The sequence below is a fragment of the Paroedura picta genome, chromosome 12 (genome assembly GCF_049243985.1).
Source record: "Paroedura picta isolate Pp20150507F chromosome 12, Ppicta_v3.0, whole genome shotgun sequence".
NCBI classification, from domain to species: Eukaryota; Metazoa; Chordata; class Lepidosauria; order Squamata; family Gekkonidae; genus Paroedura; species Paroedura picta.
Window position 1 is genome coordinate 48,260,311 of NC_135380.1, and position 26,600 is coordinate 48,286,910.

Genomic DNA, 26,600 nt, shown 5'->3' on the forward strand with positions numbered 1-26,600 from the left:
AGTATGTTGGCTTTCTCAGCATTGTTCTTTAGGTGCCAAGTGAGCCTCTCCATGGGCAAGGGTGTTCTGGGGAATGGCCACGTGAGCCAAGGGGTGAGGGTGCTCTCTGTGGCTGCCCCCCTGCCTTGTATCCAAGGCCAAATTTCCTGTTGTCAGGACCACCAGGCCCTGGAGAAGGCTCTTGGTCTATCTAGGATCTAGGAAACTCAGGTCTGAATTGCCATTCTGCACACCCTCAGCCTAACCTCACAGGGTTGCTGTGAGGATACAGTGGTAAAGAGGAGCTCTGGATTGGGAAGTACCTGGAGATTTGGGGATGGAGCCAGAATGGGCAGGGAGGGACTTCAGTGGAGCATAATGCTCCACAGCAGCCATTTTCTCCAAGGGAAGTGATCTCTGTCACTTGGAGATGAGCTGTAAAGTCAGGGGATCCCCAGGTTCCCCTGGGGAGTGGCATCCTGGTCTGTGCCTTTGTCAAATCAAGACTGGCTGTATCCCCCATAAAGCCCACCTGGCAAGATCTTCAGTAGTTCCGGGCTCTGGCAGAATATAGTGGCCCATCCACCAATAAGATGTATTGGGGGAGCTTCTGACCTCACCTTTGGTGGTCATCCTGTGTGAAGTTGGACACAGGCCTGCCATTTCCTCTCTCTCTCTGAGTATAGCTTGCCTCTCAGAGTTGTTGTGGCACTAAAATGGGGGTAGTTTCTTTGCTAGGAAGGGTCAAAACAGAATCACACAATTGAAAGCATGCTTAGAGAAAAGATGAGGTTCCCCTGGGGTGAGCTGAAGGAGGCTATGGTGCTTTGTGTTACTCCAGAGCCTCTAAGGTGGTCCAAAATCAACCATGGCTCAGTAGGAGAGCCCCCAGGGTCAATCCCCAGCTGCACCTCCAGTTAAAAGGATCCAGCCTTAGGTGATGTGAATGCTCTTTCTCTGCCTGACACCCTAGAGAGTTACTGCCAGTTGGAATGCTGCTTTGCTGCTGCCTTCTGCTGGAGTGCTTGGGCTTTGGGCATCTTCTGGTGGCACCAAAATCTTGCCACAATTCTCATTTCTCATGGAAAATTCTGGCTGGGCTGGGTGGCCTTCTCAGAATCTGGAGTCTTTGCACTCTAGAAGGCCAGGACTCCTTTTCCAGGGTTGTGGTTTCAGGTGGCAGAGATTGCCCTTCAGTCCATCGTGCAGCAGGGCCTTTTCCAGATCGAAGACAGCCAAAAGACTTCCCAGTGCAAAGGAGGATAGTGTGGACTCTGGTGTTTAGAAGCAGTACAGAGAAGGTGCATTTTTTCTCTTCCCTGTGTGATATGCTTCCTTTCCCTGATCACTGCCTTCTGCTTCCCAGGGAAAGTTGTCCAGGGGCCTTGGGATCAACTCTACTCAGGAATAATCCAAAAGTTAGGATATCTGTGCTGGTTCCTTGGCTGTCAGTGAGAGTCTGATCTAAACCTCCAGAGCCAAGTCTCCTGTTTCTGGCAGTGGCCAGCTGGAAGGCCAGCCCAATCCTTGGATGTTGTCTTCAGGGACATCCTGCCTCCACACAGGGATGTTCCATTTAGGTATCAGGAATAAGAACCATTCAGAGTGGGGATATGTGTTTACTGAGCACATCTTGCTATGGCTGCATTTCATTATTTCCTAGTAGGGTTATGTGCTGCGGCATCCAAATCGGCCGTTCCAGGGAGATGCAGCCAGCGCTGTGCTGTGGGGAGGGGAGGCACGGGCGCCGGTACGTAACTTGGCACACACACACAGGTGCGGATCTCTGCACCTGCATGTGTGCACCAAGTTACGCACCAGCACCGGCACCCCCCCTCCCCACAGCACAGTGCTGGCTGCATCGCCCTGGAACAGCCGATTCAGACACCGCCACACACAACCCTACTTCCTAGTATTTCAAAAGGGAAGAGCCATTTCCCCCCTGTAATGCTTTCCACAGCTGTGGTTTGGTGAGGAACATAACTCTGTCACTTCTGCCATGCAAAAAGCAGCAGCCCTTGAAAGAGGAATGGCGGTGGGAGCATCCCATAATTCTCTGGGTCTTGCTTCCAGAAAGAAAAGCCAACAGGTGAAAGATATAGGTGGGTGGTGGTCTGATCTGGCAGGGCTCTCCTGATTTGCTTACGGAACCTCAGTGGGCACTGACCCATTGGGGCCCAAAAGACCGGAGTTGCAAGGGCTGCTTTTCCAGGTGTGCTTCTCTTGCCCAGCATCCTGTCTCCAAAGGAGAGACAGAATCTGTCCAGTGGCTTAATTAAGTATAAGAAGATAAAAAGTCTCTTATCTCATTTATTTAGACTTTGACTCTGCCAAAACAGTCTCTAGATTCATTTGTTTTCTGTTTTCAGTCTGCCATTTCAGCGGCAATGAGTCCTTCCTTGTTAATGTTTGAAAATATAATGAGGCCAATGCTCTTGGAGCTCTTGGTTCCCGGGGTGCTGTTTTCTTCCCAGGGCCTGTTTGCTCCTCCTGGGCCTCATTTCCCCACATGGCTGTGGTGATCCATACAGTTTTGTTTGCAGGCGTCTATGAATTCAGCTCCTAGCTTTGTGATTCCATCAGCAGAATCACATGGATTGCCGTAGCCAGTAGAATGAAAGGGCAGTGGGTAGAAACCAGGTCAAAAAAGGTGGCAGAAAATGGCCCCAGGAAGAGCCGCCACCCTGGAATGTTGCCATTGCCCTAGCTGAAAAGGCCCTGGAACATGAATTGTTTTTCATAAGACAGGAGCTGCCTAGGTGCTACCTTGGCCAGCTCTGAGCTTTCACGCCTCTCTTTTTTCTGGCCGTTTTAGCCCAATGACCCTGTCACCAACATTTGCCAGGCAGCAGACAAGCAGCTTTTCACCTTGGTGGAGTGGGCCAAGAGGATTCCCCATTTCTCAGAACTGCCCTTGGACGACCAAGTCATCCTGCTCAGGGCTGGTGAGTAGGTCATGCTGCTGAGTGAGTAGGGTGTGTGTGTGTGTGTGTGTGTGAGGGCAACAATGGAGGGGGGGCAGGTGAGCCGCACATGGTTGACTGGGCCAAGCACGGCCATTGCCACATGTCCAAAGAAGGCTCCTAGCAGGCCTGGGCAGTCGACTCATGGTGTGGACATATAGTCCAGGAATGAAGCAGTCATGTAATTCTGTCACACCTGATTGTGACCCAGAAACAGAACAGACGGTGGAGCTCTATGGGTGAAGGTGCTTGGCTATGCCCTAAGTGGCTCCCGTTGAGTTATGTCTATAGCACTGTGCACCTTACTTGCCATTCCTCCAGACACCTTCCCTCCTCCATTTAATTTTCACAACCCTGTAAAAGAGGTTAGGCTGAGCAACTGCTGGGCCCAGCACAGCTTTGTGGCTGAGCAGGAACACAGCTCTCCTTGGCTTTGTCTTGAACTCTTTATCAGCTGTAGTACAGTAGCTTTTTTCTGGGGCAAAGAAAGCAAACTGAAACTGGAGCATGACCAAAATGGTTTACTTTTTGACCCAACCTTCTGCTTCCTGCTTTGGGATAGGAGTGAATAGCAGCTGTTGCTTCCTCTAGGGCAGTGGTTCTCAAGCTTGGGGTCTCGACACCGTTTGGGGTCGCTTGTCCCATTCTGCAGGGTCGCCAGGTTGCTGGCTGTCGCGGCAGGGGTCGGCAGCAGGCAGAGGAGGGTGGTGGCGGTGGAATGACCAGTCAGCCAGCGGCCTTGTGCAGCCCAGGTAACCAAAGCCCTGCGAAATCTCCGGCTGGCGCAGCCAAGTGAGTTGCAGGGGGCAACCTCCCGCAGCCAGTGGCAACCTGGCCCTGCACATAGTAGCCCTATCAGCCAGAGCTCCTGGCTCCTGCCTCCTGCCTATGCCCCTCCTTTGCCACCTGCCCCCGCCTCTTCTCCCAGCCCCCTCGTTTCCTGCTGATTGTGGAGGCCGAGGAAGAAGGTGACAGTGGAGGCAGTGGATGGAGAGGAAAACCACCTGAAGACTGAGAGGTGGCCCACACCCCACTTGCCCCTGCAGGATGGTGGAGGCGAGTGGAGGTGGTGGAGCCATGGCACTGGCCACCTCCATGCGAGCAGTCAAAGTAAACTTCTCTCAGTTTCTTCCTCCCTCCCCCACCCCCACTTGCCTTTGGAAACTCATGCTGATTTGGAAAGGGGGGAGAGAGCAGAGACGGGTGCAAATGCAACCTGACTTCCTTTTGGGCTGCAGCCAGAACTAGCGAGCTCCCAATGCTGCTGTGGCTGTTTTGCCAGGCAGCTCCCGGTGCTCTTATCTATTTATTTTGACTGCGACTTGGATGCAGGCGACACACCCTCCTGGCCCACCCGCTTCACTCTCCCCCTCACCCCTCCCCTCCTGCTCACTCTTTATTCACAGAAGCAGAGGGGGGAAAGAATGATTCACAGAGCGGAGGCTCGCCAGGTTCTTTGCAAGAGCTGCAACTCCTCGGTCAGAGGCAAATGAAGGGGCTGCCTCCACACCACCTTGATTGTAGTACGCCTGCACGCATGCCTGTGCACATGCCTACACAGCCCCCGCCGCCAAAGTTGGGTTCGTGGTGGTAGAAAGGTTGAGAACCACTGCTCTAGGGAAACAGTCAAGCCCTCCACAAAGACTGGTGATGAATTCCCAAGAGGGTGCTGACAATGGCACTCCCCACCCATGTTCATTTCAAGGTGCTGGCCCAAGTGGTCTATGCTGGTTCTCCTCTGCTTGCAGACAGGGTCCAAGGTGCCCCTCTTGCCTCAGTCAGGCCACCCAGAATGCCTTGTTTTCCTTCTATGTTTAAGTTGAGGAGCTGTATTTTGCTGTGAGCTGCTTTGGATTTCTTGGGAGGAGGAAGAAGCAGGATATCACTATCATAAATAAATAAATTGACCAGGAAGCATCTTGAGAGCTGCTTGGAGAGCTGCCTGAAGCTAAACTCTGCAAAGATGGAGGTCCATCTCTTTGGTCCTGCCTGCAAAGGGAAGAGGAACAAGTTGGGAGCTGAAGATAGTGGAGGCTGTGTCAGTGGTGCCAGCAGGTGGGATTTGGATTCTGGGACCACAAGATAGGGAGGAAGGAGAAAAAATAAAGGGAGGAAGGATGACCCGGGAAACTACAGACCAGTGACTTTGACTTCTGTTGTGGGGAAGATAATGGAGCAGATATTAAAGGGAGCGATCTGCAAACATCTGGAGGACAATTTGGTGATCCAAGGAAGTCAGCATGGATTTGTCTCCAACAGGTCCTGCCAGACCAACCTGGTTTCCTTTTTTGACCAAGTAACAGGTTTGCTGGATTGTGGAAATATGAATGATGTCGTTTACTTGGATTTTAGTAAAGCTTTTGATAAGGTTCCTGTCACACTCCCGCTGCTGCCTCCCGGCTCCCCGGGGTTGCCGGAGCAACCAGGGTCAACAGCCCAGCCAGATCTGAGTAATGAGATGGACCCGGGGGAGGGATGTTCCTGGCAGCTGGCAGATAACAGACCTCAACAGGAGGAGACCTCAGACTCAGAAGAAGTGGCTGTATGTCTGAGACGAAGCCAAAGGGTGGGGCTGACAGAACGCAGAAGGAGTCAGAGATTGCAGGCGAGCTTTCAGAAGCGATGGGGTTCAGCTGGACTCACGCCGGGAGAGGAGGGCTGAGTCATCCTGCAGGTGCAGCTCAATAGATGGGCTGCATTTAGGGAGACAGAAACAGCTAGCCAGCGTGGAAGCAATCTATGCGACTACCCCCTGGACCGGCTCTGCTATCGTGACCTGCTGCTTAATCCTTGACCCCCTGGCTTCGGACCTGACGACCGCTTTGGGTAAAGTGCTTTGGCTTGGTTAACTCGCGGACTTTCTGGACTCAGACCTTCGGACTGTTTGACTACTCTTTGCCTGGCTCTACGTTGTTCTTATTAGCTCCCGGTGACTTGAACTGAACATTATCTCCATCTGGGATTGCCACCCAGACCTCACCGAGGCAGCTGCTACCGGGTGTGGCCAGCTAGGGCAGCATAGTTCCCCATGATGTTCTGATGGATAAATTGAAGGACTGCAATCTGGATTTTCAGATAGTTAGGTGTATAGGGAATTGGTTAGAGAACCGCACTCAAAGAATTGTTGTCAATGGTGTTTCATCAGACTGGAGGGAGGTGAGTAGCGGGGTACCTCAGGGCTCGGTTCTGGGTCCGGTACTTTTTAACATATTTATTAATGAACTAGATGAGGGGGTGGAGGGACTACTCATCAAGTTTGCAGATGACACCAAATTGGTTTGTTGTTGTTGTTATGTGCGAAGTCGTGTCCGACCCATCGCGACCCCATGGACAATGATCCTCCAGGCCTTCCTGTCCTCTACCATTCCCCGGAGTCCATTTAAGTTTGCACCTACTGCTTCAGTGACTCCATCCATCCACCTCATTCTCTGTCGTCCCCTTCTTCTTTTGCCCTCGATCTCTCCCAGCATTAGTCTCTTCTCCAGGGAGTCCTTCCTTCTCATGAGGTGGCCAAAATATTTGAGTTTCATCTTCAGGATCTGGCCTTCTAAAGAGCAGTCAGGGCTGATCTCCTCTAGGACTGACTGGTTTGTTCGCCTTGCAGTCCAAGGGACTCGCAAGAGTCTTCTCCAGCACCAGAGTTCAAAAGCCTCAATTCTTTGACGCTTGGCCTTCCTTATGGTCCAACTTTCGCAGCCATACATTGCAACTGGGAAGACCATAGCCTTGACTAAACGCACTTTTGTTGGCAGGGTGATGTCTCTGCTTTTTAGGATGCTGTCTAGATTTGCCATAGCTTTCCTCCCCAGGAGCAAGCGTCTTTTAATTTCTTTGCTGCAGTCCCCATCTGCAGTGATCTTGGAGCCCAGGAAAATAAAATCTGTCACTATCTCCATTTCTTCCCCTTCTATTTGCCAGGAATTGAGAGGGCCGGATGCCATGATCTTTGTTTTCTTGATGTTGAGTTTCAAGCCAACTTTGGCACTCTCCTCCTTCACCCGCATCAACAGGCTCTTTAGTTCCTCTTCACTTTCTGCCATTAGAGTGGTATCATCTGCATATCTGAGGTTGTTGATATTTCTCCCTGCAATCTTGATCCCAATTTGTGACTCCTCTAATCCCGCATTTCTCATGATGTGCTCTGCATACAAGTTAAATAGGCAAGGCGACAGTATACAGCCTTGCCGAACTCCTTTCTCAATTTTGAACCAGTCAGTGATTCCATGTTCAGTTCTCACTGTTGCTTCTTGACCTGCATATAAATTTCTCAAGAGACAAATAAGATGCTCTGGTATTCCCATCTCTTTTAAGAACTTGCCACAATTTGTTGTGCTCCACACAATCAAAGGCTTTAGCATAGTCAATGAAGCAGAAGTAGACGTTCTTCTGGTACTCCCTAGCTTTCTCCATGATCCAGCGTATGTTGGCAATTTGATCTCTAGTTCCTCTGCCTCTTCGAAATCCTGCCTGTACTTCTGGAAGTTCTCGGTCCACATATTGCTGGAGCCTAGCTTGTAGGATTTTGAGCATAACTTTGCTAGCATGAGAAATTAGTGCGATGGTGCGGTAGTTTGAACATTCTTTGGCATTGCCCTTCTTTGGGATTGGAATGTAAACTGACCTTTTCCAATCCTGTGGCCATTGTTGAGTTTTCCAAATTTGCTGGCATATTGAGTGTAGCACTTTTACTGCATCGTCCTTTAAGATTTTGAATAGTTCAACTGGAATGCTGTCACTACCACTAGCTTTATTGTTGCTCAGACTTCCTAAGGCCCATTTGACTTCACATTCCAGGATGTCTGGCTCCAGGTCAGTAACTACCCCATTGTGGTCATCAGGGATGTTAAGCTCGCTCTTGTATAGTTCTTCTGTATAATTTTGCCACCTTTGTTTGATCTCTTCTGCTTCTGTGAGGTCCCTACCATTTTGGTCCCTTATCATACCCATCTTTGCATGAAACGTTCTCTTCATATCTCCAATTTTCTTGAAAAGATCTCTGGTCCTCCCCATTCTATTGTTTTCTTCTATTTGTTTGCACTGTTCATTTAAGAAGGCATTCTTATCTCTTCTAGCTTTTCTCTGGAATTCTGCATTCAATTGGGTGTATCTTTCTCTTTCTCCCTTGCCTTTCACTTCCCTTCTCTCCTTAGCTATTTGTAAAGCTTCCTCAGACAGCCATTTTGATTTCTTGCATTTCTTTTTCTTTGGGATGGTTTTAGTTGCTACCTCTTGTACAATGTTGCGAACCTCCGTCCATAGTTCTTCAGGCACTCTGTCTATCAGATCTAATTCCTTAAATCTATTTGTCACCTCCACTGTGTATTCGTCAGGGATATGATTTAGTTCATACCTGAGTGGCCTAGTGCTTTTCCCTACTTTCTTCAATTTAAGCCTAAATTTTGCAACAAGAAGCTCATGATCTGAACCACAATCAGCTCCTGGTCTTGTTTTTATTGACTGGATAGAACTTTTCCATCTTTGGCTGCAGAGCACATAGTCAATCTGATTTCTGTGTTGACCGTCTGGTGATGTCCATGTGTAGAGTCGTCTCTTGGGTTGCTGGAAAAGAGTGTTTGCTATGACCATTGTATTCTCTTGACAAAATTCTACCAGCCTGTGCCCTGCTTCATTTTGTACTCCAAGGCCAAACTTGCCTGTTATCCCGGTTATCTTTTGGCTTCCTACTTTAGCATTCCAATCCCCCATGATGATAAGCACATCATTTTTGGGCGTTGCTTCTAGAAGGTGTTGTAGGGCTTCATAGAACTGATCAACTTCATCCTCTTCAGCAGCAGTGGTTGGGGCGTAGACCTGGATCACTGTGATGTTGAATGGTTTGCCTTGGATTCGAACTGAGATCATTCTGTCATTTTGGGGATTGTATCCCAAGACTGCTTTTCCTACTCTCTTATTGATTATTAATGCTACTCCATTTCTTCTGCGAGATTCTTGTCCACAGTAGTATACCTGATGGTCATCTGAATTAAATTCACCCATTCCTGTCCATTTTAGTTCACTGATTCCTAAAATGTCGATGTTCAGTCTTCTCATTTCTTGTTTAACCACGTCCAGCTTGCCTTGATTCATGGATCTGACGTTCCAGGTTCCTATGGAATAAAAATCTTTACAGCATCGGACTGTCTTTTCGCCACCAGTTACTTCCACAACTGAGCATCCTTTCGGCTTTGGCCCAGCCGCTTCATTCATTCTGGCGCTCCTCGTAGTAGCCGTCTGCTCATCCCCAGTAGCATATTGGACACCTTCCGACCTGAGGGGCTCATCTTCCGGCGTCATATCGTTATGCCTATTGGAACTGTCCATAGAGTTTTCATGGCAAAGATACTGGAGTGGTTTGCCATTGCCTTCTCCAGTGGATCACCTTTTGTCAGAGCTCTCAGCTATGACCTGTCCGTCTAGGGTGGCCCTGCACGGCATAGCTCATAGCTTCACTGAACTACGCAAGCCCCCTTGCCACAACAAGGCAGCGATCCTTGAAGGGGGTGTTCCTTGAAGGGGGTCAAATTGGTAGGATTGCCAAATACTCCAGAAGATAGAGTTCAATGAGATCTGAACACAATGGAAAAATGGGCAAATAAGATGCAATTTAATAAAGATAAGTGTAAAGTTCTGCATCTGGGTCAGAAAAATGAAAAGCATGCCTACTGGATGGGGGGTGCGCTTCTAGGTAACACTGTGTGTGAACGAGACCTTGGCGTACTCGTGGATTGTAAATTAAACATGAGCAGGCATTGTAATGCAGCGGTAAAAAAGGCAAATGCCATTTTGGGCTGTATCAAGAGGGGCATCATATCAAAATCACATGATGTCATAGTCCCATTGTATACGGCACTGGTCAGACCACACGTAGAGTACTGTGTGCAGTTCTGGAGTCCTCACTTCAAGAAGGACGTAGATAAAATTGAAAGGGTACAGAGGAGAGTGACAAGGATGATCTGGGGCCAAGGGACCAAGCCCTAGGAAGATAGGTTGAGGGACTTGGGAATGTTCAGCCTGGAGAAAAGGAGGTTGAGAGGGGACATGATAGCCCTCTTTAAGTATTTGAAAGCTTGTCACTTGGAGGAGGGCAGGATGCTGTTCCCGTTGGCTGCAGAGGAGAGGACATGCAGTAATGGGTTTAAACTACAAATGCAATGATATAGGCTAGATATCAGGAAAAAAAATTCACAGAGTAGTTCAGCAGTGGAATAGGCTGCCTAAGGAGGTGGTGAGCTCCCCCTCACTGGCAGTCTTCAAGGAACAGTTGGATACACTTTTCTTGGATGCTTTAGGATGCTTTGGGCTGATCCTGCGTTGAGCAGGGGGTTGGACTAGATGGCCCCTTCCAACTTTATGATTCTACTAGAAATAAAGCCCATTTTATGCCGAAATAAAATGGGCGCTAGGCCCCCGTCCCCGGGGAAGTCTTCGCAGGGCGAAGGCTTCCCGAGGGGTGGGGGGGTGGTACGGGCGGAGATCAGGCCCCCGACCCTGGAGCATGGCCAGGGCTGGAGCATGGCCCTGGAGCATGGCCGGTCGCGGGGCTGTTTAAAGATTATTCTATGTTTCTATGACAGGCTTTCTAGAAGAACTATTGATGAACTTCACTTATCCAAGTTGAGGAAGAATGTCTTTAGCAGGAACCTAAGGAGATTTATTAGGAGATCTTTAAACTGATACCACAAGGGGAAGGAGCTGTCGAACACAGAGATTCTAATGTAGGAGAGCAAATACTGATGGCCCACTTAGGAAGGTCGGGTCAAAGGGTAAAAGGTAAAGGTAAAGGTATCCCTTGTGCAAGCACCAGGTCATGTCTGACCCTTGGGGTGACGCCCTCCAGCGTTTTCATGGCAGACTCAATACGGGGTGGTTTGCCAGTGCCTTCCCCAGTCATTACTAAGGGTAAGAGGCCTGAAACATGGTCAATAAAAAGAAAGAATTTGCAGTTCTCGTGAAGACAGAGAGAGATGATTTTTAAGACATTACAGAGACTTGGTGGAATGATTCCCATGATACAGTCATGGATGTGTATGAGTTCTTTACAGAAAACAGAAAAGGTTGAAGAGGAGGTAGAGGGGCTCTGTATGTGAGGAGAGGGTGTGACTGTCAAAAAATACTAGAGGAGTAGAGAGACAATCCAATGGAAAGTATCTGGGTGAACGTAAGGGAGCAAAAAACAAAGAGTATAGTGTTAGGCATCTGCTACAGAGTGAGGATGTGGATGTAAATATGTATTTATTTCTCAAATTACTAGGATGTCACTCCTGGCTAGCTGGCTTGCAGAGACTAACAACGTATAAAATACAATAAAAACACTACCCTAAAACCTCCCAGTCCTCCCATGCCAGTCACACTCCTGCCTCCCCCCCCAGATTGCTCATATGATTCCAGAGTGATTATGTAACCTGCTTGTTGGGAATGCTGGAGGAGGGGCAAAACTCCCTCCTCCATCGCTCAGCCTCAACAAAATGCCTGGTGGAAGAGCTCTGTCTTGCAGTCCCTGAAGAACCTACTTCATTCTGTCAGGGCCTGCAGCTCTTACAGGAGCTCATTTCACAAGGCCAGGTGAATCTCATGAGGGCTGGGTACCTCCAGCCTGTTGGGAGTTGCAGACTGCAGTGGGACATTCTTGAGCAGCTTGACTGAGTATCCAAGCAACAGGACCTTGTAATTATGGGTGACTTCAATTTCCCTGATGTGTGCTAGGAAACAAACTGTGCTAAGCATCCAGAGTCAGGCAACTTTCTGACCTGCCTGGCCAACAATTTCTGGCTAGGAGGATAGGGAACTGGTTAGAAACCTCACACAAAGAGTGATTGTCAGTGGTATTTCAATGGAATGGTTCCACATCACCCGCAAAAATCTGTCCTAGGAGGCTACCGCATGTTTGACTGTCTTGCCCCATAGATGGGTCTCAAGTTGTTAAAATCAAAGGCTTTGGGGGAAGTTTCTTCTGAAACACCAGGCAGTGTTGCTGAAGGTGCCTCTCTCCATTGTGGAGAATGCTGGTCATAGCCAGCCAGCAAGATCACTTTCCCTTTAGTCTGTGGGCTAGGCTGTGAGCAGACCTTGGCTGTTAGGAACAGCTACACAGGGTGTCATTAAGCAGGCAGAGATCTCACCATCTCTTGGCCCCAGAGGAAGTCTTAAAATGGGCTGCAGCCTGTGATTGGTCACATTTGAATTGGTGGTTGCAAGTGGTGGTGCCTTCAGAAGGTGCCTGTGGCTTGGTCAATCACAAAGGTGGAAGTCAAGTCAGGTTGAGGAGTTGCATAGGGTCTGGCCCTGCATTTCCCCCCCCCCCCACTTGCTTCTAAACCCTATTACTAGATTGTGTGGGCTTCCGCATTGTGCTTGGTATGCCAAAGAGGCTGGAACACTCAGTGTTCACCATCACAACTCTGTGCCCTGTTTTATTCTCTCCAGGTTGGAATGAATTACTTATCGCCTCATTTTCTCATCGGTCCATAGCTGTGAAAGATGGAATCCTTCTCGCCACTGGCCTCCATGTCCACCGGAACAGTGCTCACAGTGCGGGGGTCGGCGCCATCTTCGATAGGTGGGGAAGAAGTGTCTGGGAGATGGGTCCTTCTTGATGGGCAAAAGGGATCCCAAATTGGCTTTGATTTGCTATGTCCGTCTAGCCCCGTTGCACATATGCCAGTGACCCCCTCCCCCACTTGCACAAATGTGCTCTCATTAGAGTTTGTAATAAATGGCCAACAATTCTTGTTCAAACATCTGTTTCTAGCCCTCGTGGTATCAAAGACCGCACTGAAACTGGCAAACACATTCCAAAAACTGGAAACTGAGTCCTAGCGAAGAAAGTGGCCTCGGAGTTCAGAGGCACACAGAGCATGGTTGTTAGGAACCCGAAGGCAAGCTGCAGTGCAAGGGCATCTTGCTGTCGGAGTCCTCATTGGTTCTTGTTCTTTTGACTTTGCAGGGTATTGACAGAACTTGTTTCCAAAATGAGGGATATGCAGATGGACAAGACAGAACTGGGGTGCCTCAGAGCCATCGTCCTCTTCAACCCTGGTAGGAGTGGCTGCCTGGGGAGCTCATTCCCATGGTGCATTGAGACATATTCCTCAGTAACCTCCGAAGACTAAGAAGTGTTCTAGCCATGTGCCCAGGAATTAATATCTGGGAAGGGAAGGGAAGCCTGTCTGGTCCGCCTCTTGCTCTTTGCCTGGCATCTCTGTTCTGCCACTGTGCCAAGGTAGATTAGGTGCTCCTGGAACATAAAGGCCCTTCTTGCTTCTGCCCCTGTTTCAAGCACCGTGCCCTGTGCTAATGGGGCATTGCCACGGCAGAGTGGATCTGCAGCACACAAGAAGGCTGCTGTGCAGCTCCTCTTGCCTGCCTTTGACAAATGCCCTGGACTTTTGGACATGCTATATGAGGGAAGGGAAGGGAAAGGGCTGTGGCTCAGTAGGAGAGCATCTGCTTGGCATACAGAAGTTCCCAGGTTCAGTCCACAGCATCTCCATTTAAAAGGCCAGGCAGTAGGTGATGTGAACGACTTTTCTCTCAATGAGACCCTGGAGAGCCACTGCCTGTCTGAGTAGGCAATACTGGCCTTGCTGGACCAAAGATCTGATTCAGTCGAAAGCTGCTTCCTATGTGTTCATATATGTCAGGAGCTCAGAGGTGAAGAGTCAGAGTTCTGAGCTGGAAGGACCTTTCAGCATGTGACAGCTCAGCTGCACAAAGGAGTGGCTTTTTTCCAGGGTTCCCAGCACTGAGCTAGGAAATTCCTAGGGCTTGTGGGGTGGAGAGCAGGGCTTGGCGAGGAGGGGAGAGGAGGAGATAAAATGCCAGAAAGTCCACCCTCCAAGGCAGCCATTTTCCCCAGGTGAACTGATCTTTGTCATTTGTAATTCCTGGAGATATTTTGGCCCTACCTGGAAGATGGCAATAGTAGTGTAGAGATTGGACTTGATAGGGAAATGAAGAGAGCCACCCTGCGGAGTCTGCTGTGAAGGTGTCTTTAGGTTCCCTGTCTGGCTCAGCCTTCTGACTGCCATGACTGCCCCTGGCACCTTTTTAAGCTTTCTAATCTGTCTTTGATGGGGAGCATTGGCAACAATCTTGGCTCACAAAAGGAGAAGTCCTGACCAGGATTATGTGCTTTGGCTTGGTGCGGCCGCCTTGGGGATCTCCAAAGCCTGAAGCGGTGTGTAGGAGACCAGTGCCAGGTTGCGGAGAGAAGGGGTGTGGCACTAGCCAGCAGCCGCATACAGACACAGAGCTCTGTGCCTCCTCTCCACGCTGCAGCGCTGGCTGCCTTGGGCTTCAGTGATCACCAAGGCGAGCCAAAGCATACAGTCCTGACTGTATGTCCTTGTCCTCACATCTCGTTAAATCTCCGTGCAGAATTCAGTCTGGTGGTGCTTAGACCTGCCAACTCCTGGGAAGATGAGAATGCAGCGCTGGGCAAATCAAAGGGGACAGACACAAAAACCTGCATGGATTTAGAGTAATAGGATGTGTCAGGTTATGAAACCCTGTGAGCAAGCAGTGCCACTGGGAATGTGTTTTACATATAATTTAGTCCTCTGGATTTTACTCTGTTTTTGTTTTTCCCTTTCTCTTTCCCATGGGTGTGCTTTCACTTCACATCCTCATTTGTGAAGCTCACCCTGACAGGATAAAATCAACAGAATTTTCACCAAAAGCACAGGCTTAAGCTAAGAAACTGGGCTGGTCTGAAAACTGCAGCCTTTTGTTTGCTCTTAACAAAGAATTCCTCCCCAAAACCCCCTTGCCTCTAGTCCTTAGGAAGTTTTCAAAGAACTCCAGCATATGGGTCTCTCTTTTGTTGCAGACTCGAAAGGCCTTTCCAATCCGACAGAGGTTGAGGCCCTCCGTGAGAAGGTGTACGCGTCGCTCGAGGCCTACTGCAAACACAAATACCCCGACCAGCCTGGGAGGTGAGTGCCTCGGCTTGTGGCAAACGGAAGCGGGAAACTTGCTCACTGTTCATGTTACTTCCGTGCCAGCAGAGATACAGGAACTCTCGCTTGTTCCCTTTCGGAACCCTTTGGGCTTTCTGTTACTTCTTTGCCTGAGGGGAGAGCTCTCCAAATTCCCCACATAATGCCCCAGAACTGGCAACCAGACCCCTCATTTTGGAGACCCTCATCTGGACTACGTTCGGAGTTTCCTCACAAGGACCCTGACCCTTGGGCCACTGCTGCCTTCCATCTTCCATCTCCACCAGCCGAGAAGGCCCATTCAGCCTGCAGCAGACCCCGCTCCTGCTTTTCAGGCTACAACTGCCATCACATACACGTGTTCCTTTTTTGGGTGCTCAGCATCCTGTCTGTGACCAGTTAGAGAACCCAAATAGTTCCTCACTAGTTATCCTTCTTCTGAGAGCCCAATGGCCCCGTTGCTAATTTGATATTCAGTTTATCTGGTTCCTTCTAGATTTTGGCTATAAGAAGCCCTGATTTCCTTTTGTTTCTCTTTGTGGGGAAGGAGCCCCCCCCCTTTTTTTTGTCTGTGTTAAAGAAGAACAAATCAGATACATTGAGGATTATTTTGCCATAGTGTGCCTTTCATGTGTCTAGAAACAGATTCTTCTCAGCATTTTGTTGTCTAGCAAGTAGAGAACACCAGTAGATGCCAAAACTTTTGGAAATGAGGAAGGGGAGGTTGGCTGTTTCCCAACCACCAGTGACTTTTAACTAGGACCAGATGCCCCTTGTGAACTAATGTCAGCCAGAAGTCTGTCTGCCTTTGGTGACTCAATAGCTCCCTCCAGACAGCGAGGCCAGAGGGAGCAAAGCGGTCCCAAGTTTGCCACTGCAGGGGGAGGGTCCTTCTTCACACCCCCTTCTCTGATTGGCAAACCACCAAGCTGGTCACCTAACAGTCAAAATGTTTTGGAACAGCCATCATCTGGTTCAGTTTAGAAATGAGACTTTCTGGGTTTGGGGGTAGAAAGAGGAGGGGGAGGCAGTGCCAGATTTGATTGGCATGCTCCTGTCCTTTATCCCACAGCTCAGCACTGAAAATGGAGCACAGGCGTGAATGCTGAGCAGGAATCACCCCCCCCCCCCCGCCCCAGCCCCCACTCAGCTGTGGGATTCAGACCCTACTTGCAGCTTTCAAGACTGTACATTCGCATGCTTTGAAAACTACCTATGTGCGTGTACACAGTACATTAATACATCAGAGCTGCAGTGGGAATGTGGAGGGCAGGAAGTGGTCGAGGGGCTCTGAGACCTAATGATGGGCGTTTCTTAAAATGATTGAGAGGTGCAGTGTGGGTCACCCTCTGGGCCTGGAGCAAACCTTCTGATCTCATGTGGTGATCCATTTCGGTTTTCCAGCACTCCCTGTGAACAAGCCTGCCCACTCCCTGTGCTGCTCTGCATTGTTTCCTTCCTTTGCCTTCACAGTGTACAGTGATTTGTACATGCTGCTGCCTAGTCCTATTGGCTGTCACCCTAGTGACGTCAGACTTCTGCCTGTAAACAAACTCTGTTGAGCTCTTTCAGCCCACGGGATCAAAAGGTTAATGAGACCAAGGTCAGTGAAGGCAAAGAAGAAAAGGCTAGCAAGAACCAGCAGCTTCTAACTGGTGCCAAGCAGCTGGAACTCACTCACTGAGGCATGCATATTTTCTGATATTCATTTGCAATGTACTATGTAAGAGCCAGTTTGGTGTCATGGTTAAGACTGTTGGCCTCTAATCTGAAGAACTGGGTTTGATGCTTCACATGCAGCCAGCTGAGTGACCTTGGATCAGTCACAGTTCTCTCAGAGCTCTCTCAGCCCCACCTACCTCACAGGGTTTCTGTCATGGGAAGAGGAAGGGAAGGCGATTGTAAGCCGCTTTGAGACTCTGGGTTGTAAAAAGCAGGGTACAAAAAGCCACCTCTTTTGCTACTTTCAAAGTGAGCCTCAGAATTAGAGGCCACTTGGCAAACCCTTTTGTTCTTCAAGTTCCATGTTTCAGTTACCTGCAAGACCAGCCAGTTTTGTATTCAACCTCTTCTTCAGTGGAGACTTAAAGCAATCAAGAAATTACTGCAGCAGGGTGAAGAAGAGGTTGAATTGGGGTCTGCAGCTTTGGGGTCTGCTCAAGAACATGTATTTCCACCCAGTGATAGATTCACTAGAGACAAAAGGAAGTGCTTCATCAACCAAGAAAAAGTTGACTTATCAAACTCACTGCCATGAGCTGTAAAGAATTGGAAACCTGGTGGACCATGTAGACTGTGGAAAGGTAGCTAACCGACTTGGTGAATACCTCTGTCCCTTAGCTTATTCCCACCGCCATGAAAAGCTTCAGCTGCCCTTTCCACACTTCAAGCCTTTGTTGAAGGGCAGGTCCTTTTTCTGCAGTTCATTTGGAACCATTGTAGGGTTGTGCGGTGTGGTTCAGCCGCCTCGGCGATCACTGAAGCCCAAGGCGGCCATCACCATGGCATGGAGAGGAGGGACAGCAGTGGCACACCACCCAGCAGCTTGCATGCGGCCGCCAGCTGGTGCACGACCACCACCCCTCCTCTATGTGCTGCTGGCCTTCTACGCCCCACTTGGGGCTTTGGTGATCGCCAAGATGACTGAACTGCGCTGAAGCGTATTCAGGGAGGTCCTGCATGACCTGTTTGTGAGCCTCCTCAAGGCATCTGGGCTGCTGTCCTAATCTCCCTGTTCCCTTCTAGGTTCGCCAAGCTCTTGCTTCGCCTCCCAGCCCTTCGCTCCATCGGCCTGAAATGCTTGGAGCACCTCTTCTTCTTCAAGCTAATAGGCGACACACCGATTGATACTTTCTTGATGGAGATGCTGGAAGCTCCCCACCAAATGACTTAATAAAAGCAGGCCTCTGGCCAGAGTCCTCAGCAGGCTCCCTCTCTCCTGCCACAACCTCTCAGAGCAAGAGATGCTGCCTGCTGTCCTCTGGGCAATGTGGCCCCTGACCACACGGCTGACTGCACCCTACTCCTGGGTTTGTCATCTGTGCTGCAGCAGAGGATTGATGGACTGGCTTCCGCTGTGCCCTTTGCTGATGTAGAGACTGGAGATGTCAACCGCACCAAAGGTCCCCACTGCCACTCATCCAACCCCGTTTCCTGTGCACAGATGGATTTCAGAGCAGCCTGGCATTTGGGTTGCTCTTGCTTCCCCCGTTTCTGGTTGTGGTTGTCCCTGTACATTTATGCACACAATTCACGGTCTGATCCGCTGATCTGCAGCAGGGCAGGACGAGCAGCTTCTGCTTACTCCATTGTAGGCAGATGGACTGGGGGGGGGGGGGCTAAGCTGGCCAGGATCTTCTACAGATTCTCTCTTTGAATTCAGAGCAAGAGGCAATCGGAAAAGGGGCTGTGCGCTAAAGGCTGGAATCTCACAGGAGTGTGAACAGCAGGGCTGCCTTTTCTGTTTGGGAATTGAGCGAGTGTGTGTGTGTGTGCCTTTGTGTGTGTCTGTGTGCTAAGAGGAAATTCTCTCAGTAACTGAGCCAGCCAATCAAATTGCAGACCACCTAGAACGTTCAAAGGACGGTCATCCCAGTCGAATGCCAGGAGAATTGCATGATGTCGCATCACTTACCTGCTAGGCTTTTGCAAAACAAGGTCCCCCTTATGGCCACCTCATTTCCTTTGAGCTTCTTTCCAGTAGATAGTGTTAATTTTAAAAGCCGAACACACACACACACACACAAAAGACCTATCCCTTGTACCACTGATTGTTCCCAAATTCATGCTGTAGCACTTCCTGGTAGTCCTTGTTATTCAAGGGAACTGTGGCCATTTCTGATATTGGCACATTGAGGCTGGAAAGCTGGTGGTTGGAGTCCTGGATTCTCTGTGCAAGCCCATGCTGGGGTGTGACCATTGCCCCATGTGACCATTGCCCCATGTGACCATGGCCCAGACAGATAGGGTCTTTCCCAGTCTAACAAACGCCCCATTGTCCTTCGAAATGGAGATGGGCCAGCCTTGCAACCAGCATTGCTGGACTCCTCGGGTAGAGGCAGGGAGAAGTGTGTCTTGGAGACTGGAGGATAAAGAAGGACTCCTCCCATCTCTCATGTTCCTTGTCTCTCTCTGCGTTGAAACTGCCGTCGAGTCACAGCCAACCCATGATGACCCCGTAGGGTTTTTCAGGCAAGTGATGAGCAGAGGTGGCTTACCCTTGCCGACCTCTGCGTAGCAACCCTGGAATTCCTTGCTGGTTTGTCATCTTAATATTAACCAGGACCAACCCTTCTTAGTGTCTGTGATCTGACAACAGTGGTCTATCGTCAACTGAGCACCTTTTCTCTGTACTTTTGCTCAAGCGTAAGGCTTAGACTTTGGCAGTTGGGAGGCATCTTGGGTTCCTAACAGCCCAAAACCAACCTGATACTGCAGACCTAAGCTAATTTGATCAATGGATCATGTCCAGTCTGCCCCCAAGCAGCAGACCCTGGGGCCAAGCCATGGGGAAGGGCTGTTGTCTTCATGTCCTGAATGCTGGCTTCCCAAAGGCATCTTGGTGGGTCACTACAGAAACAAGCTGAACTAGATGGACTTTCGCTCAAGGAAGATTTTTTGCAGACCGAAGTCCTCATTGTCCCAGATCTCGAGGCAGTTTCAGAAGAAGCCTTTAAAACAAACAAAAGCTACCACTGAGAAGCTATCCTGGAAAGGCCAGACAGGTTTGTGACGATGTCAGGCTATATCAATGCAAGGCCATGATAATAAGCATGTGGTTTGTGAAGAGGGAGCAAGAAAAATTAGGTCAAAACCGACCCTTTGCCAAGGTTGTGTGTTGTCTGCACCAGCTCAAGATCTCAGCTTCTGGAGTCTCAGCTGAGCTTCATGCAAAAACAGAATCCATGTCTCTTCCCTCATTATGTAAACAGAGGCCTAAAAGTGATTCAGGGAATAGGAACTAAAGACAGTGGAAATGAAAGGAAGGTAGAATGTCGGATACCCCCTGGCGGTATAGAGAAAATTTAGGGCAGAACACAATAATGTGCGGAAGGAGATCAGGAACCATACAGCCGTGAAAACATAGTCTCTCAGCTAAATGAATGCGGTTAAACCTTCCTAAAAGAACATTAGAGGGGAAAGAGTTCAGCCGAGCAAATAAGAGTGCTTTCCTGTCAGAGAAAGCTTCAATGATAGTCAGGTAGGGGGGGATAACTTTATATAGCGGGACAATATTCCATACACGGGGAGAGCAGGATAGAGAAGTAAATGACAGTGAAGATTGATATTCAATGTCCTCTAGTCTCCTTGTATGTATGTCTAATGTATGTCTAAGCCCAATGAGAGGAGTTTGTTAGAGAGTCTATGAGACCAATTGGAGTTATGGGGATCGCTTAGCAGGACAGCTAAAAGGTTATTTGAATGAGCCCTAAAATGAAAACTGATCCAGTATCTAAAGGTAAGAGACCAGGCTCTGGTTTCAAGTCTCTGTTGGCCCAGTTCAGCAATTAAGATGTCATTAGCCACATTTCTAGGGACTTGGAATAATGACCTGAGGAAGGAGGCATGGAGTGTTTCTAGATTGTGATTGAATGCTTTGGTGCCTCCAAAGGCTGCCGTATGGCCATGGGTAGCTGCCCCCTCAAGAGAGATCTCCTTTCCTTCGTAGGCATAGTATCCAGTGAAGGACGGAATTAGAGGACACTTGGCAAACCCTTTTGTTCTTTAAGTTCCATGTTTCAGTTATCTGCAAGACCAGCCAGTTGGTTGTTGGAGAAACTGGTTCTTCACAGAAAACTGGGCCATGGCTGTGAGTGGGTCTTCTTTGTGAGATCCCCGAGGTGCTCATTTGCCCTCAGGTGTATTATCCTTTGGGAAAGGATGCTTGGTGTGTTCTAGAAACATTTTTGCTCCCTCTGGGGATTGTCCTGCTCTGGGGTGCATCTTCCACTGTGCTTCTTCCTTGCCTCCTTTTCTGAGGTCCAGCTCTGCCTTATTGCCCTCCCCCCACCCCTGTGCACAACTCAGCCAGCTCCATTATCTGAACAACACTTTGTCCTGGCAGCTGGAGGAGATTTCCTTATTAACAGCAAGCAAGGCCATGTTTCTCCTGAGTGGTTTTGGCTGCAGAAGTGGTTTAGGTTGCTGGACAGAATGCGAGACTCCCAAGAGTTTGAGAAGGGGTTAAGGGAGAAAGTATCTTTGAGGCTGCAACCACCCCATTCCTCATGGTTCCAGATTGGGAGCGTCCAAGAGGTGAACTCAGTCCCTCAGTTTGGGCTTTGCCAGATCAGAATAGGTCTTGCTTGTGGGGCACACACACACACACACACACACAAAGAATGCTACCGGAGCAATTTCCAGCCTCTCAAATGATGCGGGCAGATAGCACCTCCATGTGGCAGACAAATTCGGATGCTCTGGTATGGAACATGTGTGCACCTTTTGGTGCCCAGTGGGCATGCTGAGCTACTGCCAAAACCCTGTGGGGACTCAACCACCAAAGCTAATGCTGCTCCAGCTGTGTCTGACACCATCCCTTGCCTTTGTTGCTTTTTCTTCCCCATTCCGTTTTGGTTTTGTCTGTACTGCCACACCAGAGCCAGTGTGTTCGGGGAGTGAGCTCCCTCATGGGGGTGGGGCTGCTTACCAGTGAGGTTGGCCCGTGGTTGTTTGCAGGGGTCAGCAATGACCTGCTCTCTGCTGCCAGGCAGGCAGTTGCTAGACCCACTCCTGGCCCAACTGCAGGCCACTTCCTACACAGTGCTGGGCCAGAGGGACAGGAAATCACTCGGTTAGGGAGGAGGGCAGCCCCTCCTGGTACAAGTTGGGGGAAGTTCCATGGGCTCTCTTCTGGTGTCCACAAATTAAATGCTACAAGTATTTTGTGCTTAGCAAAGTTGTGAGCTGCCCCTCCCTTGATATTTGGTGTGGCCCTTTTGTGTGTTGGTGCAACAGCTTCTCTCCCCCTCCCCCTCCATTGCCCTGTTCTCCAGAATGGCTGAGTGGCTGGAGACCTCCCGGGATGCATTTGAACGTGAGTCCTGTGTGTGGGTGTCTGGGTTTGTATGTGTATGTAGTGTAGATAGATACATTGTATAAATATTCTCATTCATCATCATATACTTATATTATACCAATAGTAATTACAGATTTTAGTGTTATCTTTGTGTTCCCAGTTCTTTTTAATTTTTCAGCATCTTGGAGTTTTCTGCTCATTTTTATTTGCTTTATAAAAGCAAGTACTTTGCATCAGGACCTCCCTCCCTGCCCCCAACCCCCACCCCCTCGATGGGGGGTGTCAAAAGCAGATCTGTGTGACCCCAGGAAATAGTTGCATCTATTTTAGGATGCTTTGGGGAGGGGGGGTGGGAGGAAGCAAGAGGCGGATTGAACCATAGCTTTAGGATGCCTTTGCTATGGAGCGCTTAGCTAAAAATAAGATTTAGAAAGGATTACAAAGAAAAAGATTTTTTAAAAGTAAACAAAATATCTAAAGTGACAATAAAGTTAAATATCTATTTTTGTACAAATGTAATTTTAACCCTTGCGTATTCTTTACATAATTTTGCAGGGGTGTGTGTATGTTTTTGCTATTTTAAAATTTGTTCTAAATTTCGTATGTTCAGCCCACAACGGTGCAGGGACAAACTTTTGCTCTGTGTACAAATTGCTTTATTCAAGTTCTCTTCAGAAATATTTTTCCCCAGAGTGAATGGATTTTACTTTCCCTGTTATTTTTTGAAAACTCAACATGGTCTTCTGTTGTGCCTCCCATCTTGCAGGTCTACTCTACTGTGAAATCACTACAATATATTATTGTTCACTAAAAATAAAAATTAAAAAAATTCTGTTCGAAATTGCAGTATTTTGAACAAATGTATTAGATTTTTTTAAGTAAAAAAATTATATGAGCATTTAAAAATATAATTCAGTCGTAATTCTATTTTGTTCTGCAGCAGGCGTTCTGTGGTTTCTTTTTTTTAATTGTTTCCACACTAGGGATATCGTTTGGATTTGCAGTTTTAAAGGTTTGGAGGTTTTGCCCTTTTCTGCACTGAAATTTGCCTCTTTGGGCGCAGACCTGAATTCCCCCACACTTGCCTTACAGCAAAGGAATCCCCAGAAAACCAGTATTCATTTTTTAAAGTGGGGGGCTGCCAAATGTAGAAATGTATGCATTCAGGTTTTTCCCCTCACCCTCCATTTTGAGTTGTTTGAGAATCATAGAGGGTCCCTCAACCTCCAGGGTCCCTCAACCCTCAACACAATGCAGGAACTCACACTATCTGCCTGCCCATGGTGACCCCAAATTCATGCCTAAGTGATTCCTCCATAAAAAAAATCCCAGAATTCAGCCTGGAGAAAATTCACCTACCATCCCACAGTGGTGATCAGCAATTTTCTGCATATGCCAGGAAGGGCCACAGGAGACAAACACTGGCACATCCTTTCCTGCTCACCCACTCCCCATATGCCTCAGTTCATAAAATCAGCATTTCTCTCAGATGACTAGCTAGCCTCTGCTTAAAAAACCTCCAGAGAAGGAGAACCAACCACTTCCTGTTCCACTGAGGAACTGCTCTGTTAGGAACTTCTTCCAGATGTTTAGCCGAAAATTCTTTTGAATTAATTTCAACCCATTGGTTCAGGTCTGCCCCTCTGGGGCAACAGAAAACAACTCTTTTTCATCTTCTCTATGACAGCCCTTCAAGTATTTGAAGACAGATATCACCTCTTAGTCATTATCTCTCCAGGCTAAACAGGCTTAGCTCCCTAAACCTTTCCTCATCGGACCGTGATTCCAAATGCCTCACTATCTTCATAGCCCTCCTCTTCAGACCACATAAGTCACTTATTTTTTTAACAATTGTGGTTTAATAAAGAGCTTAGAATGAAAGCAGAGATTCTCTAATACCATTGTGTACTGCAGTGGTCCCCAAGCTTTTTATTACCGGGGACCGCTCAACACTTGACAATATCTTCCAAATACTTCGGAAGATAGAGTTCAGCGAGATTTGAACACAATGGAAAAATGGGCAAATGAGAACAAGATGCAATTTAATAAAGATAAGTGTAAAGTTCTGCATCTGGGTCAGAAAAATGAAAAGCATGCCTACTGGGTGGAGGATACGCTTCTAGGTAACACTGTGTGTGAACGAGACCTTGGGGTACTTGTGGATTGTAAACTAAACATGAGCAGGCAGTGTGTTACAGCGGTAAAAAAGGCGAATGCCATTTTGGGCTGTATCTACTGGGGCATCACATCAAAATCACAAGATATCATAGTCCCATTGTCTACGGCACTGGTCAGACCACACCTGGAGTACTGTGTGCAGTTCTGGAGGCCTCACTTCAAGAAGGACATAGATAAAATTGAAAGGGTACAGAGGAGAGCGACGAGAACGATCTGGGGCCAAGGGACCAAGCCCTATGAAGATAGGTTGAGGGACTTGGGAATGTTCAGCCTGGAGAAAAGGAGGTTGAGAGGGGACATGATAGCCCTCTTTAAGTATTTGAAAGGTTGTCACTTGGAGGAGGGCAGGATGCTGTTTCTGTTGGCTGCAGAGGAGAGGACATGCAGTAATGGGTTTAAACTACAAGTACAACGATATAGGCTAGATATCAGGAAAATATTTTTCACAGTCAGAGTAGTTCAGCAGTGGAATAGGCTGCCTAAGGAGGTGGTGATCTCCCCCTCACTGGCAGTCTTCAAGCAAAGGTTGGATACACACTTTTCTTGGATGCTTTAGGATGCTTAGGGCTGATCCTGCGTAGAGCAGGGGGTTGGACTAGATGGCCTGTATGGCCCCTTCCAACTCTATGATTCTATGAATTTTCCTGATGCGCCGGGGGGGTAGTCTTTTGCCAAGGGATGTCGCTGCGGCCTGAGCCCCTGCTCCACTTGCTTTCCCGCCAGCGCCCGACTTCCTGCTGCCCGCTGGGGGGTGCTGCCAGCAGCAGCTGCGCCGTGCCATGCCGAGGAGGAGCCCCAGCCATGGCAGCCACTGGAGAGCCGGCGGGTGAGTTGGCGGCAGAATGGCTGGGCAGCCCCTGAGGCAGCAGCTGGGGAGGAGGATGAGGAAGAGCCGCAGCCTGGTACTGACTGGTCCATGAACCGGTACTGGTCCCTGGACCGGGGGTTGGGGACGACTGGTGTACTGTACCCAGAACAACCTTATAGGTTAACTGAGTTGGCTAGGAGTAGAGGAGTGCTCATCAGAAGCTAAGGGTTTCTTAAATCCACTGTTATCTCTGAATCAGGCCTGGCCAGAGTGATCCAGAACAGTCCGCAACCCGGTGGCAAGTGTCCCCACCATCATGGCCTTGGCTATCCCTCTCTGGGTCATCTTTCCCTCTGCACTATCATTTCCCCATTTCTCCCTTGATTTCCCCTTTCATTTCCCCTTTCATCCATGCCTAATGGAGTGATGCTCCAAGAACTTCACATTCATTGGCATGTTTTGTGCCTCTTTTGAGGGCTCGGTATTTCCCTTTCTGAGTAAGTAATAAACCTGGAGTTCAAGGTTTAGATCAAGAGGAGTGAGTTTTGTGGTGTTTTTGAAGTGCTGCTATGAAAATGTAGTCTACCAGCTCGCTGACAGGGCAGGGACACATGTGGGGGCAGCAGGTTGGCATCCAAGTGGGTTCAACTTTACAAAGACCACAAAGGAAAACTAATTTGTTAAGTTTTTGTGTGCCCAACAGAGACTGGTGCCAACTTCACTCTCACTGTTTCCCATCACCACATCTGGGGAAATCACAGGGGACTGGAGAGAAATTTCATAAGGGGATGGAAGGGCATGTAAGGTGCTAATAATGGCTGGTATGATGGAGAAGCTCAAGTGTTGGGCCAGGGTCCAGGAGTACCAGGTTCAAATCCCTGTTCAGCTATGCTTAGGACCCTTTCAGCCTCCCCTGAGTTACTGTAAGGATGAAAGAGGGAAGAGAGAATTCTGAACACCCTCTGAGCTCCTTGGGGAAGGGTGGGTGAAAACAGAGGGACACTGAGAGATATTGAGAGCGCTTGGGAGACAGACGTCAAATAACAACAAAGTCACTCTAGGGAGCAGGTGGCGGAGGAGCCCCGTGCCAGGGTCTCAGCCCAGGAGAAAGTTTTCACCATGCAGGATTAAGGGGATCAGTGGACTGGTCTAAGCTTTGAGGCCAGCAGTTGCGCACCATTCCCACACAAGCCACTCCTGCATGAAACGTTCCAGAGTGCTGGGCCATGAACCATACAGAGGATGGGAGCAGAGATGCTGGTGGATATGAGTTTTCTTCTGCCACATTCCAGGTTTTTATTTATTTATTCATTTTTGAGATAAAAGAATCACGATATGCAATGACACACTATTGAGTCCTGTGCAATGACAAAACTTTCCAAAACTTATTTATGAAAGAAAGAAAGAAAGAAAGAAAGAAAGAAAGAAAGAAAGAAAGAAAGAAAGAAAGAAAGAAAGAAAGAAAGAAAGAAAGAAAGAAAGAAAGAAAGAAAGAAAGCTTTTCGCATCTGAGACTAACAGAGGCAGCCTCCCATCACACTTTGCTCCCTTCCTCTTTTCATTTATCCCCCCACAAAATGGGGCTGGCTTGCACCGTTCTTTTGGTTAATTCCACCAGTATGTGCCCTCAATCGCCTCCCCCTTTCCCCCCAAAGTGTACTGAATGTAGTTTAAAAAACAACTAGGTTATCGTATTACAACACTCAGTCGGGGACTCC

At 48.6% G+C, this 26,600-nt stretch overlaps 1 protein-coding gene across 4 annotated transcripts in view; it reads left to right on the forward strand.

Moving 5' to 3' along the window:
- RXRA (retinoid X receptor alpha) overlaps positions 1-22,807 on the forward strand; it is a 302,476-nt gene extending 279,669 nt beyond the window's left edge. For 3 of the 4 annotated variants that reach the window (XM_077306423.1, XM_077306420.1, XM_077306421.1), the window contains 5 exons: positions 2,795-2,924; positions 12,366-12,498; positions 12,886-12,977; positions 14,770-14,875; positions 17,624-22,807. In XM_077306423.1, the coding sequence (XP_077162538.1) occupies positions 2,795-2,924; positions 12,366-12,498; positions 12,886-12,977; positions 14,770-14,875; positions 17,624-17,771 (609 nt within the window). In that variant the 3' untranslated portion in view covers positions 17,772-22,807. The remainder of the gene's footprint in view (positions 1-2,794; positions 2,925-12,365; positions 12,499-12,885; positions 12,978-14,769; positions 14,876-17,623) is intronic. The other variant, XM_077306422.1, reaches the window with a different exon arrangement.
- The last annotated feature ends 3,793 nt before the right edge of the window (positions 22,808-26,600 follow it).